This window comes from Alternaria dauci, chromosome 4 (genome assembly GCF_042100115.1).
Source record: "Alternaria dauci strain A2016 chromosome 4, whole genome shotgun sequence".
Classification (NCBI taxonomy): Eukaryota; Fungi; Ascomycota; class Dothideomycetes; order Pleosporales; family Pleosporaceae; genus Alternaria; species Alternaria dauci.
The window spans coordinates 1,263,338-1,278,279 of record NC_091275.1 but is presented as its reverse complement, the minus strand read 5'-3'; the positions used below and the strand labels follow the sequence as shown (position 1 = coordinate 1,278,279).

The following is a 14,942-nucleotide window of genomic DNA, read 5'->3' as shown; positions in this document are numbered from 1 at the left end:
GATCATTAGGGATGTGAAGTTTGGGTTTGAGATTAAGAGTTTGAGGTGTCATGCTGTTCCCGGCTGAAGAGTGGAGAAAAGGTATGATGCAGGCATGTTGACAAGGATGGATTTTGGACCCTGGCCCGGATCACGTCGGGAAAACTTCGACTTGGGTGGCACCAAAGTACGTGTATTGATGCGTGAATCATGCTGCGCTGTGTCCTGTATAAAGGAATTGGGTTCGCCGGTAATTTGATCTTTTCTTCAGTCAGCAGTCGCAAGGAAGATAGACCCAGACCACTTACATTATCCAATCTCCAATAGGCAATAGCAATACGGCACCTCTCGTCCGTGATGGTATTCTACAACACCGGGGTATACAACATGTCCTTGTCTTCCTTTTCCCGGCCCAAACGCTCTTTGTTCCTTTCAAAATATAATGACACCCACCCACGACCTCACCATACATCCTCAGCGCTGACCTCGAACTTCTCCCCATCGACTCTAACGCACTCGCCTTCCTTGTCCCTACTACAGCTCTTCCGCATATCCAGCGCGTCCTCGCCATCATTGTAGTAGTCCTTGACAACTCTATACACGCTGTATCCCATCTTGCGATAGAGCTCCTTGGCAATCTCATTGCTCCTGCGCACAAACAAGTCGACGAACCATGCGTTGGCTGCGTCGGACGAGCGCTCCAATGCAGACGACAATGCCGTTGCGTGGCCAAGGCGCCGGGCGCCGGGCGCGACAGTAAGGGCGGTGATGTGGCCGTGGTATGGGAGGTAGTTTGGGTAGTGGACGCCCGTGGTCGAGGGCTTGTAGGGCTTCAGTGGGGGCTCAAAGGGCGAGGATTCGAGTTTGCCTAGGACTGGTGGTTTGTTAGTGTTGATCTCTCATCTCTAGACATGACATGTAGAAGCATCGCGTCTCGGGAACCATACTGTAGCCCTCAATCTCGCCGTGCATGCCCTCTATTATCTGACATAGCTCGGGCCATTTTGTCAGGTACTCGAGGTAGAAGCCGATGTTATAAGTTTCGGTGAGGTGGTCGAGGTTGCATTCGGATATCCGGAGCAGGTCGGTAGGGCGCATGGGACGAATCGTCGCCATTCTGCCGTATTAGCCCGTTCTGGCACGCAGCGACGCGTCGGGGATGGCGGTGGTGGTGGTAGTAGTAGTAGTAGTGGTGTGGATGTGGGTGCGAATGTCTTGGAGGGATGATGCATGGCGGGACCCCCGCGGGCAAGTCTCGCTTAGACTCGCTGCTTGCTGTTTGCTCTTTGCCCTTGCTTCTTGCTCAGACAGACGCGCTCCAGCACCGTCGTTTCATTCTGACATGCTAAAGCTTCGTTCGATGTATTATGGCTTATCAACATAGGAAATCGTTGCTGACACGAGTGCCACGTCCAAGATATTGTTACAGAATGGGTATAGTGCAAATCAACAACAGCGCAAAACCGCTAAACCACCCAGTCTATGTATCCGTCATTTTTTTTGTGTATTCTTAATCTGAAGCCTGCTCCGCTTTAGTATATCCCCGTTGCGCCGTCTCTCTTCTGCACACGAAGGGGCGTTGCCGTTCCCAGCGCTATCTCTTCCTCTTCCTCTTCCTGAACCAAAGTCAGCGAGGTGAGATGCGGAAAGAGTCAACACTGGCCTGGGGACCATTGACAAAATCCTTGACCGACGAACCAGCCGACCGCAGTCCGCGCCGGTCGTAACTCAGTGGGCTTTGCGCCCGGTGCGGACTTGATGGGTTGCGCAAGGCATCGAGGTGCCGGGTAACCCCATTACCGTTCGTATGACCGTTCGTGTAAGGAGACGCTCCACGTGAAGATTGGGAATACGAACTGGCATCGTTGCCAAAGTCGTCGTATCGCGGAGTTTGCGGTGGTCGCCACGTTTGTGCTAGGTTGTTGCCGCGGATGTCGTTGGGGATTGGCGGCGCCTGGCGGAATCTACGATGCGGCGCCATGTGCTCTTTCTCGTCAACGAGGACAACCATCCATACGCCCACCGATCCATTCTGGCCGAGCAAAGGAGTGCAGTGTATCCACCGTGGTCGGCCCTCTTCGCAGTGGTCTTCGAGCTCTGACACGGCGTGCGATAGCCAGCGAATCTTCGCCGTAACACCGCGCGACCCGTCTGAAAGCGCGTCGCTGAGAGACTCTCGAACGCGATTGCTCCCACCGATGCGATCGAGGAAGCGTGACTGGAGTATGCCTGGGACACGAAGAGATGGCGACGTGAAGAGAATGCGCAGGGACGGCGCTGGGCGCACAATAAGGTACTAGTACATGTCAGTCTTGCATCGTGACCCGTCCAAGGACGGCCACCCACATGTTTGTATGGACCAGACAGCCTACCGTCTGGCTTGGGTGCTGGCTTCTCAGCCCTGTCAACATCATAAGTCGACTGATCCTGGATAAGCAGTCTGGGCTTGTGCTGCATATTCGCCTCATCCTGTTCTACTAGATGTTCCCTGTGCATGCTGCCGCCATACTTCCGCACCGTGTCCAGCTCCGTGTTGTTGAACATTTCACTAAGTGCTTGGAACTCGTCTTTCGGTGGCTCCTTTTCTTTGTGGTCTTCTTCCTCGTCAAGCATGCGCCGAAAGGCGTCAAGATCGGTACTGTCCTTGACGAGACCGGATATGTCAATTTGCGCGCCAATGAAATAGCGAAGATTTCCTCGTGAGTCGAGTAGAGGTGCAACCATCAACAGATTCATGAATGGTGACCCATCACGGCGACTGTTTTGTGGTCAACTGTGTACTAAACATATACACACGAGGCCGTATGAGTTACTTACTAGTTCAAGAATACTTCACTGTGCTCTTTTCCTTCTCGAGCAGCTATCCCGAATCGCTCTATACTGCTCCGATTCGTCTTTGGACCTTGAAGAAAACGGCAGTTGCGTCCAATCGCGTACCCAACGCCATACTGTGTCGTACGATGGAACTCTAGTATTAGATTAGCAGCTGTACATCCTCCATGCGAGAGATCCACTAACCCTCGGACGCAAATATGATCGGATTATCGGTCCTGGACGGATCTGTCAGGCAGAAAACTTCGGCCAGACCCTCGCTAGCCTCGCGCAGCATCGGAGGTAAATTCCCCGTGACGCGCTTCGCAATGCTCACACTGACGACTTGGGTGAAGACGTGCGTAATAAACGCCGGAAGATCGTCACGGACTAGGACGTCAAAGGCCCGATTGGCTTTTTCCTCCAGGACTGCGTTCATTGTATTTCGTGCTGGAGTCTCGGTGAAGTCCAAGCCAGGGATGGGTTCCAGCGCTTCAGCAACGGCGTTGGCATAGCTGATAGCCCTTAGCGCTTTCAGCGCATCCAGGTAGTAGATCAAAGTAGGAAGTGAATTGGGTCGGGCCACGCTCAGAAACGACGTGAATCGAAGTAGTGATGCAGTGTCGGCGAAGATGGCCTGTAAATGTTCTCTCGAGAAGAGTTGCTCGGATCTGGTCTCGAGCGAATATTGGGATCGCGCGTCCTCGACGGGGGCGCTGATGAGGTCGAATGAATGGGGGTCATCTTCTAGTAATGGTGAAAGTCGATCGCCTTCGTCTATCACTCCGCCTTTTTGCTGCAACGGCGCAAGTTGTTGGGTTGCAATGGATGGCGCAGCAGACTCATACGATATCACAGAATCGGCTGAGCTTCGTATCGTCATGGGTTCGTTGATAGTTATTCGTGATGACTGTGCATTTTGCGGCGCTGCACTGGACGTGCGTGACATGCTTCGAGGACGAGACTGTTGCATATCTGGTGTCGGTGTAGAACGTCCGTTGTTAGGAGACGATGGCTCTGTGCTCATTCGTCTTTGCAACGATATACGCTTTTGGTTAGCCCGAGGAGTACTGGAACTGTTTGAGAATGAGCAATCGAAACCAGTTGTCTGGAGGGTAGTTGAAATAGTACCTGGTCCGGAATGGAATATGGATATCCTTTCTTGTAAAGTCTATCTGGGGTGCGGGAGCAGAGAAATCGTCATGCGAAAACCAACTTTCATATCGATCAGGATTAAACGGCCTAGTTACGGGTGAAAGAGGGGCACTCCTTGTGATTGAATCAGACGCATCTTGCATGGTCGCAAAGTCGAGGACCAGCGGTTCATTAAACGCACAGCCACTTCCGTTGACATTGGGGATGGCGTCCGTATCGGGAGCCATGACGCTATCGACATACGCTGGGGCCAACTCGGTTGAGCTCCCCATTTCGGCCGGATTGATAGTGATGTTCGACTTCCTAGTAACGTCAGAAGACTTTTTGGAAGAGAACACTCCGTGTGCTGATCGCATCTTGTTCTTAAACATGGCCATTGGAATCGTGGAAGGCTACAACGTCCCAGGATGTCGAGAAACAATAGCGACAAGTGCGGAAGTTTGATATACAGGGAGCGGCAACGAGGGGCGTATTGGGGAAGAAGACGCAGATCGATGACGGAGAGAAGAGTTCTGGAAGGTAAACATACCGGAGAACCCAGCAAGACCTGACACGTTCGATAGGTTCCTTGTCTCTGAGTAGTTTGGTACTAGTCGGTCGCCTGGCTGCTGCTGCTAAGACGACTCACTGGCGTCTGCTTTGGGCACCAGAAGGATTGACCTAGTCTGGTAGGCTACTGTTCCGGCAGCAAGGATGTCGATTGCGCCGATAGCATGGGCTAATGCAAGGCACGCTTGAAATGTCGGCGATCGTGAGATGTGCCTTCCGCTGCGAAGAATCGAAGTTTGAGGCTTGGAGACCTCAAATAGGGTCGCGTATTAAGACAGGGATACGAGATGATATCGATGATTTGTCGGCCAACAACGCTACAAGCTGAAACCTATAACGGATCTACGAGTATCGTCGAAGCGTCGAACACGTCGATGTTGTCGCGGTCGTCGCAGTTGAGACAAAGTTAGGAGGCTGGTCAGCGCATAACCAACCCCTGCATCCGCCGCAAGTATACTTTGTTTTGTGCACCTCGCGGCATACTTTACATCGACCGGTGATCCCTGCGCAGATCTTCAGACCGCCATAGCTAAAAAGACTCCCGCGGTCTGCATCGTGATGTATTTCGTGGTCGGCATTCATATCCGATTTTTTTGACCGCCATCATCCTGGCCCCTTTGCTGGAAGGACACCGGGGTTTCAGTCTAGCCAGATGCAGTTGTAATCCGTGCATCCCAAGATTTCCTGCTGTCCGTGCTTCACATACGACGACTACGACAATCTCGGGGTGCCGTTCCAGGCTGATGGAGGTTCTTCCGAAAGCCTCTCTTCAGCTGTCAGTTGTCAAATTGTCGAGCCTCCCGTAATTCTTGCGCTAGAGGAACGCCTTCATTCTCCAGATCTGCGGCTCGATATTGGACAATACATAACTCTCTCTGCTCATGGCCGACCGGCACCGATTACATCTTCACACCATGCGATCGTATTTGGATTGTACATAGTACAGTTGCTCTGATTCGACATTTCCGGGTTGCCATCTGACTCGACGACGCCAAAAGTGGTATGCAGGGCATTACTCGCAAGCTTGCGCCAGTGCAGATCTTCTTTTGCGGAAGTCCCTTGCATGAGATGGTTTTCTAGGGACATGGATATGTAACCCCACCCCAGACGAAAGGGTGTTCTGTTGACAATGGTGTCGAGCTCTACGGCGTCTCAGCGGCGAATTAACTTTGGCTGTTATTCCGCTACTGCAACCGAGCCGACAACGTTACAGTATGACGTGTAATGATCTGTCACGACCTTTGGACCCACGGCAGCTGTTGTTGGCCTCGACGTGTCGATGCAGGGCGCGTTAATGTCCGAAAACCTCGGCTGGGTTACGTTTGTGCTATTGTCCGAGGGTCCATCGTTGCTTTTTGCGGGTGGTGGAGACCGAGCTTCGGTGTCAACGCGGTACGTGTCTTGTGTGGGTCGGCGTTGGCTCGTGCGATGTGGGCTGAAGTTGCGCAGACAGTGTCGCGTGGCAGCGTCATGCCCTCTTCGTTGACAGTATCGACTAACCTCCACTAGACGCACAACAAAACTTGGAAGCCCAACGTTTCATTGCCACCCTGTGCAGCCAGCTCCGCGCTCAATGTGCATCAACCCAAACAGCCAACTCCGCCCGCTTGCAGCCATCAAAAAAGATGCGCCTAGACTCGGGATCTCGCTGCCGTCGCTGTTGATTTTCGAGCCAAAGGAAACCAAGAAACCTTCGCAGCTCGGCTACACACACCTCAGGCCCGCTCTCTGAGTTGACTTTCATCTTCACGTCATTTTAGTACGGTCCCAGATACGCGGCGATAGCAGCCAATAAACTCCAGAACTAAACCTTACGCTACGCCGAGCCGTGTACGGTCACGTGCGGTGCATCACACTGTCTCTCTGACACTTCTCAATGCCACTCCAACACTCATGCCAGTCAAACTACTTTCTTCTTGTCATGTCAGTCGGAGCAAATACTGGACAAATGGAGTAACATCAGACGAAATGAAGAGCGTACTATTGCGTACCCAGGTGTATCAGCCTTTCGCCCGAACGATTTTCATACGCCTCCAGTTCTGTGTGTTGGCACGTCGGACGTTGCTTGCAAGCATGGGCGGGTAGATTTGAAGATCACAACAAAGCTCAATACCGGGTTGCTGTACTCAACTATTCGGCTTCCTGGACACCCGGGTGGTTTGAGTGGTGGCGTTACTTGGCCAACAACACTCGTCATGAATGCCGTCTTACCATGACGGAGACATCGTTGTAACACTGGAGAGCCAACAGCAGTTTGTTTTATCCCACGACCGACCGTGGCCTTGATTCCAACCGATGTTCGTGTTGTGCTGTCGTCCTGCACAAGACAATTAACCATATGAAAGTGCCATGAAGCTTTAGCTCAGACTATGCCACCTGACAACTATGAGAAAAGAACCGCGAGATCGTAACAAACTAGCGTTCCCTGAAGGACGGGGAAATCCATGGAAGCAGTAGAGCATGTATTCGGTGGTTATGCGGAAGGCCAAGGCAACCGCGGTGCAATGCGGCATTGCTCGACGATACGGGACTACCTACCACGCTAGGTTCCTTCAAGTGTTATCTTGCGTTCCCCCCTCGGCCACTCTCTAGACTTGATCGTACGATCCCTTCACAATATGCGATACTCTCGGTATTACCCATCCAATTCAGAAACATTTCCGGCAACCCAATTGTCCTAATATCAAGAAAGGGCTGCCTTGGGAGACGCCTAAATCCCGTCGATATGGTACAGTCTCAACAATGTTTGCTGGGCGGACAGTTCTGTTCAGAGCACTGGTCTGACGGCTCCTCTCAACCATGGTTTGGCGATGACTCATGACCGACGAGCCACTCACGACTTCCGAAACCCATATGTTCCATACGCAAGAAGGCTCTCATCAAGAGAAGTACCGCACATCAGAGAAGTGGTCTGACGGCAACGTGAGAGAGAAGACGAAGAGCTATGAAGTGTCAAAGAAAGCAGAATGCATGTTGAACAAGACAATAATACTGACTCAGGAAACACGAGCGCCAAATCACTTGTTCAGCATGCGACAGAGCTATGCGGCGCTTCGCAGGCACAGAGGTAAAGTATCTATAAAGCCGAATAGCGTGCTGGAACTAGAGAAATCGGGGAAACACATTGTGGCCCATCGCAAGGCATGCAATAACGTCATCCTATACTACAAGAACTGCGACTTGCACAACGACAGAGGAAGAAAACCCATCCTTACCACGCATTGCAAGCCCACAAAGGTTGTGACAAGTAAACAAAGAAGCGCACTCGAGCGTGAAATGGAGGACTAGAGACATTCACAATCATTATCTCCAATCGCAAGAGCATTACTACGACCTAAACCCAGTAGCTCATGTAACCCCCAGGAACCCTAAAGTTTACCTTTGTCTTCAGATCAGTCAGTGTCATCCTTCCAAGATTCCAAGGCACGTCTCTTATCAAGACGATTTCCAGGAAAGTTTCCGGCTATGCTCTAATGTACGAATGCGGCCACCGATCCGAGATTCCGACCATATCCAACACACGGCCTCGGGAGGAGGTGGATAAGCCATGCTAGCCAGATTACTCATCGAGGAACGGAACAAATTACGAGGACATGACCTGTGCTGGCAAGCGAACGGTAGGGAGCCATAGGGATGATGTATCCTACCATCTGGGCGTAGCCAACCAATACAAACGCAGCCTGTCGGACAAGACTCTGGTTTGCAACCGTATGGGTATCCATTTGCGCTGGAGTAGTGCACTCTACGATCAAGTAGACATGGTAAGCGATAGCAACAGATCGTCGAGGCGAACGACCCCGATGTTTGCTGTCAATTCATGTGTGGGTTTCCACTAAGCTCGCAGTATCACATTTGTTCTGGTTAACACCAAATTCCAGCCCAGAGTTATCTCCTACACTCTACGATGTGCTAATGAAAAGCAGGGCAGAACCGGTTGAGTGACTTCACGGTACATCACATGGGTACGTATTGTCTTTTCTGAATCGCTATGAGCCTTGCGATTCAGAGAGACCTATACGAACTGCTTAGGCAGAGAGCTGCAACCCGTTGCTGTTCTGTGAGCTCATGCGTAACGTGGCCATGCATCCGCTGGTAGTCATGGCGGAAGACTGCTAGGAAGCTGACAACTAGGAAGTAAACAGAAACACACTCTCATGCAATGGCTCATATACAGGACAACAGAGCGAAGAGGCAGCGGAAGACCAGAGAAATCTTAGCAGATTGCGGATTGTGATGGAAGAGTTCGTTTGTCATAGGCGGTCATAACATGAATGGCTAACACTACAGACGAGCAAGACACTGCATTGGCTGGGATTGGAAGATGATGTTTATTGGCGTGAGGGGTCACTCAAAGCCATGTTGGCACACCACTATATCTGCACCATGGTATCGCCGCTTTCCATGCGTAAGAAAGTGCAGAAGAGAGAATAATCGAGAAGTCCGAGAAACCACGCCGTTGACCATCCGTATCCCATTTTGCCAGCCAATACACCCGAGCCAACTGTCCACGTCTAAATGTAGGTCTCGTACGGGATGGGGGTAATGTTCTCAGGCTTTTGCTCCTTGAGGCTGACGATGTGCTCGGTGCGGGGCTGTGCGGGCTGGCGCTTCATCTCCTGGGGCTCGCCAGTCTCCTTGGCCTTTTGTTGCTTGGCGAAGTTGAGCTTGACGCGCTTGAGGAAGTCCTCTCGTGAGCGGGAGTGGCGGACGTGCTCGATGCGGACGTTGATGCGCTTCTCCATGTATCGGTTGCCGACCTGCTTCTGGAGGATGACGCCCACGGCAGACTTGGTGACGTTGTAGACGATACCGGTCTTGCCGTGGTAGACCTTGTAGGGCATACCCTTCTGGACCGCACCTGTTTGTTCATCAGTCCTCCGCCTGGAACTGCACTCGCTGCGTTTCTGGGGGTTTCGTACCGTTTGCTACGACATCGACGATGTCGCCGACCTTGTACTGCTTGAGGTAGGTCGAGAGAGGGATCATTCCCTTCTGCTTGAAGCTCCTCGAAAAGCTATGGCAGCGTCAGCAACATTCAGGATAGCGCAACAACTCTCAACATACGCATAGCGCGTACCCGCGCGAAGACCGGCTGCGTGACCCATTGTGTGTGTGTTTGGGCTGGTGTTGGTGGTAGGAGATTTCTGACAAGGCGGTTGAAGTAATTTGGCAACTGCGATGCTGTGTGCGATGGATCCGTGCGCGCTTGACTAATCGGGTTACTCTCAGAGACCCACATCTGCTCAAACCACAGAGACACAGGTGGAAGGAACAATCGAACGCCACCCCTGTAGTCGCCAACCGTTCCCCAAAGCTCAAACCCAACGATTATCGCAATACAGTAGGCCGCAACCGAGACCGAAAAAGCGGACTCTACACTCTCCCTGTAGTCGCCTAGGTACGGTATCGCCATATAAGTGAAGATTAATTGCTCTCTGTAGTTGCCTGGTCGGGTGTTCTACATAGCATAATTGTTGCTCGCTGCTACTATAGATTGTATACAGCCCCCTAGGCCTTAGGGATAGGGCCTATAGTATTATCTTATATTATATTACTAAGAAATTTTAAAACTAAGCCTAAATAGTCTTAGTATATCTAGAAGTCTCTTTTTACCTTTAATACCTTTCTATCTACTCTACCTATATTATACCCTATACTACTTTAACGTCTTTATTATTATTATAACTACTACGAATACTACCTAGAGATTAAGCTCTATTATATTATAGTAATTATAGTAATTATAGTTATAGTTATAGTTATAATTATAATTATAATTCCCTTTAAGTAGCTATAAAGTCTATATATTAGTAGTACCCTTATATATTACTACTACAGCTACTATAGCTATTAAAGCTATTATAGCTATTATACTATTATTAAATAATAGTAATATAGGATACTAGATATATAATAATTAGTATAAATAGTAGTATTATTCTTATATAGACTAGAGATAAATCGCTATTAAGCTATAATAGTAAAGGAAGGAGTATTTAAGTCTATCCTAGTTTATTCTAGACTAGAAGGCACTAGATATATCTAGTTCCTAATATTATCTTCCTCCTTAGGTTAAATTAACCTAATTAAGAGTAAATTACCCCTAAGTAGCCTATTCTAAGTTAGTTAGCTAGCTCGCCTAGCGCCTAACTACTAGGGGCTCTACAGGTATATAGGGGGGTAAATTTATAATTCTATAGGTAGGTAAATTTAAGAATTTACTTAGTTTAAAAACTTTATCTTTACCTTTACTACCGCCCTACTATTACCTCTACTAGCTTAGTTTTTAGGTAGCCTAAGCTTCTGGTATATTTCTAGCTATTCTAGTATCTTTCCTCCTTCTCCCTACTCCCTAATAATTAAAATTATAAGTAATTCCCTACCCTTTTATTAATCCTATAAAGGACCTATTAAGCCTAAATTACTTTACTATAAGCCCTTAGGGGCTTATAGGGGCTATTTAGCCCTTTAATAGGTAGGGAGGCGTGTTTTAGCCTATTCTAGCGCTAATAAGACCTAGATAACTAGATTAAGACTAATATAACCCCCTCTACCCTACCTCTACGCCCCTTACTACGTTCTTAACTTTTTTACCTACCTATTTACCTATCTACTATATATTACCCTATTCTAGGCTATATCTTATTATAGCGCCCTATTCTAAGCTACTTATATCTAACTACTATGCCTCTAGTACTATATATATAACTTATTATCTATATACTAGTTACTTATTAGGCTAGGAGTTAGGTAAGTATAAGGTTTTAGGAGAGTATAGCTATAACTTCCCAAATATAAATAAGGGTAACTATAAGGTCTTCTTTACTAGGGTCTAGAATATAGCTAGAAGTGCTACTATAGTCTAGACCTATAAGTGTAGGCGCTATTTCCTACTAAACTATAATTACTATACTATAAGGCTTTATTATATAGTATTTTAGTATATATTAACCTATTATAAGGTATGCTAATATATTATAGCCTTATAAAAATATAGATATTAACCTTAATAAGATCTATTAAATTACCTATATTCTTTACTATAGTTATAAGCCTCCTAATAATAATACAATTACCTCTACTACTATATAGGGTCCTACCCTAGACGCTAAAGGTTTTAAGAAGTATGTTACACGGGGTTAGGCTATACTTCTCTAGGCTCGATCCGTACTAAGGCGAGGTAGACTAAAGCGGTAGTCCGTAAGGTATCGTATAGAATGATCAGGTGGAAAAGAGTTATCGTTGTAACCAAAGGATAAACAATACCAATTCTATAAACGATAGAATAACTAGTTAACAATCTGTGTAAGAGATGAACTATTTGAGTTAACTACAACGAGTGTAATAATGAGATCCAACACATTCTTATACCTATTACCATAGGTCCTGTCCTCCTTACCCTCCCTTCCAAGAGGGAGGCCTAGGAGGGCCGTGACCTCCCAATCCTCACTGGCCTCCCAGAGGCCAGGTCTTGGCGGGATGCCATTCCTTTCACGTGATCTGGGCCCCGCCCTAGATCCACTTTCGTCCATCGTGTCCGCCTGATGGTCTTCCTTTATACGACCTGCATGAAAGGGAAGCAATTCCTTGTTACCTTGTAACATTACCCCCCCTCTTAGGCGTATCGTCTCGATACCCTAGATTATCGTTTTCCCGCGCCTAGTCCGGCGGCGGTGGTGGAGGTATAGCTACTCCGGTGGTGTCGTATCCTCTCTTTCCTCTTTTCCTCACTTTCCCTGACCATGCCTAAGGTTCAGACTTCTCGACGCGTCCGTACCCAGAACTCGACTCAACAGCGCCAGGCTCGTGCTGACCGTATCCGCCAACAAGGGAACAAGATGACCTTTCGTTGCAAGCGGTGTGAGGAGAAGAATCTTCGTTGTTTCGTGGACACTGCCTCTGGGCAGTGTGCGGGCTGTATTTCGGTGAAAGCTGAGTGTAGCTTATTTGTGACTGAGGAAGAGTGGGAGAAGGTTGAGGCTGAAAAGCGCGAGAAGCGCTTGGCGCTTCTTCGAGCTGAGGCCGAGGTCGCTCAACTTCGGCTGGAAGTGGCAGAGACTGAGGCGCGAGAGCGAGCATTCGCTGATCGAGATCACGCCATTTTGAGTCTTCAGGATCGCGCGAAAGAGCAAGCCGAGGGGAACTCTGCCCCTGGTACGGACTTTCAACCAACTGAACCATCGCTACCCGGACTGTCGACTGACTTGGGCTGGTTGCAGGATGACGCTTCTTTCGATCCTTTTTCTGAATTCTTTTCTTCCCTTGAGGACCCGGTCCTCCCTTCTCTGGGTGTTTCCGATGGTACTCACGTACCTGTGACTTGCAGTTCGTCAAATTTTCTTTTGGTTCCCAAGTGTTCTGGCTCTCTGGCCATCCTAGCCACTTGACCAAGTATTTCCACTGACGACCGATTTTCCGCAGGTCCCTGATTTCTTCGACCTCGTACTCATCGTCTTCGAGCTCTATGTCGGTAGCTAGCTCGGCATCTGGAGGTGCTCTTTCCAGGAGTTTCTTGTGAAAGACAGGGTGGATGCGCATGCCTGGTGGGAGTTGGAGTTTGTAGTTTACGTTACCCATTTCCTCTAGAACCTCGAATGGTCCTATTCGGAGGTTGTCCAGTTTCTTGCTTGGTCGCTTAGTTTTCAAGTTCTGACGTGACAGGAAAACTTTGTCCCCCTTCTTAAAGGTTGGTCCCTCAATCCTTTGCTTATTAGCCGCCTTAGCTGTCGTGAGGTTCCTATGAGCTATGTTCTTGCTCAATTCTTCGTGCAGTCCTCGCATCAAGCGGGCTTTGTCGTCTGCACCTACTGCGATACTCTCTATATCTTTTGGATCTCGATGAGCAACCGGCTCATATCCGTAATTCGCGTAGTGTGGTGAGTACTTAGTCGTCGCAGACCTAGTACTATTGTAGGCCAATTGTGCTGTCGGCAAGAGTTCAACCCAATTGTCTTGCAGCTTGTTGGCGTACATCCTCAGATACTGTTCCAGTGTCTGGTTCGTTCGTTCCGTCTGGCCATCTGTTTCGGGGTGGAAGCTAGTCGATAGTTTCTTCTTCACACCCAGCTTTGCCAGGAATGTGTTCCAATACTTGGAAGTGAACAGTTTATCACGATCGGTGATGAATTCTTCAGGTATCCTATGTTCTGACATAAGTGCCTTGCTGACCTTATACGCGCATTCTTCTGCCGTAATGGTTTCTTCCGTGGGCACAAACTTTGCTCCTTTCGTGTGACGACACACGATGACTAGGACTGTGTCGCATAATCTTCCGGATCCTGGTTCTAACGACTTCGGGAGCTTTACTATGAAGTCTATTGTTACGCTGCTCCATGGTCTCGTTGGTGGCGGTAAGGGTTGTAACAGGCCATAGGGCTTATGTCTCTTGGGTTTGTTCTGATGACAAGCCAAACAGTTGCCTAGGACGTCCTGCACCTTCGCTCGCAAGCGTGGTATCGCAAACACCTTTGATAGTCGCCTGACCATTTCTTCTAGCGATGCATGTCCATACTCTGGGGACTCATGCAGTTCCTTGATGAGACTCGATCTCATGTGTGGGGGTACATATGTTCGATCGCTTCGAATCATATCTCGGTACTCTCGCTCGTCTTGTAACAGTTCGTCGGAGCCGTTCTCGTCAGGCTCGAACTGCCAGCTGGCCGCTCTCTGCTGCCACTGCTGCTGAAGTGTTTCTACCCGCTCGGCCACCTTAGCTATCTTAGCTAGTTCCGGCTGGTTGTAACGTAGTGTGCCATCAGGCATCTTCTTGAACATGGCGTCATGTGGTTCCTTATGATTTTCCTCGCGTAAGTCGGATCTCCTGCTTAAAGCATCCGCAGCTCCGTTGAGCGTTCTAGCGCGGTGAGTTATCTTGAAGTCGAACTGAGCTAGCATCTCAGCCCATCGGACTTGTCGTCGGTTGAGTTTCTTCGTTGTCATGAAACCTGCCAAGTTCTGGTGATCGGTAAAAACCTCGATCTGGTGTGGTAGTCCTAGCAAATAGACTTCCCACTGTTCAAAGGCATCGACTACTCCTAGTAGCTCCTTATCGTGAACGTCGTAGTTTAGTTCTGCTCCAGAGAACTTTCTTGAGTGGTAGAACACTGGTCTCCACTTTTTGTCTGGGCACTGCTGCGACAATACAGCTCCGAGTGCATAATCTGACGCGTCGGTCTCGACTCGCGTCTCTCGCTTTGGGTCGTACATCTCTAGTACTGGTGCCTCGAGGAATATCTGCTTGATTCGATCAAAAGCCTCCTGATGTTCCTCGTTCCATTTGAAACCAACTTCCTTCTTCGTGATCTCGGAGAGAGGTGTTGTGATCTTTGAGTAATCCTTGATGAACTTCCGGTAGTAGTTGGCAAATCCTAGGAAGGATTGCACGTCCTTGACTGTTTTGGGCGTTGGCCATTCCTGTACAGCCGCTGTCTTCTTTGGGTTCATCTTCA

At 49.0% G+C, this 14,942-nt stretch overlaps 3 protein-coding genes across 3 annotated transcripts; all 3 read right to left on the bottom strand.

Annotated features, from left to right (window-relative positions):
- Positions 1-187: 187 nt before the first annotated feature.
- Positions 188-1,095, bottom strand: ACET3X_004983 (uncharacterized protein; the record flags this gene model as incomplete). The annotated part of the gene is made up of 4 exons (XM_069451137.1): positions 188-239; positions 288-344; positions 496-853; positions 927-1,095. The coding sequence occupies 4 exons, from the start codon at positions 1,093-1,095 to the stop codon at positions 188-190; spliced, it is 636 nt and encodes a 211-aa protein (XP_069307027.1).
- Positions 1,096-1,606: 511 nt separating this feature from the next.
- Positions 1,607-4,217, bottom strand: ACET3X_004982 (uncharacterized protein; the record flags this gene model as incomplete). The annotated part of the gene is made up of 5 exons (XM_069451136.1): positions 1,607-2,275; positions 2,326-2,737; positions 2,797-2,947; positions 2,998-3,866; positions 3,922-4,217. The coding sequence occupies 5 exons, from the start codon at positions 4,215-4,217 to the stop codon at positions 1,607-1,609; spliced, it is 2,397 nt and encodes a 798-aa protein (XP_069307026.1).
- Positions 4,218-8,725: 4,508 nt separating this feature from the next.
- Positions 8,726-9,635, bottom strand: ACET3X_004981 (60S ribosomal protein eL21). Its single transcript, XM_069451135.1, has 3 exons — positions 9,559-9,635; positions 9,414-9,508; positions 8,726-9,352 (listed from the first exon to the last, which is right to left on the bottom strand). Exons 1-3 carry the CDS (start codon positions 9,597-9,599, stop codon positions 9,006-9,008), a joined length of 483 nt encoding a protein of 160 aa, XP_069307025.1. The 5' UTR covers positions 9,600-9,635; the 3' UTR covers positions 8,726-9,005.
- Positions 9,636-14,942: the final 5,307 nt, after the last annotated feature.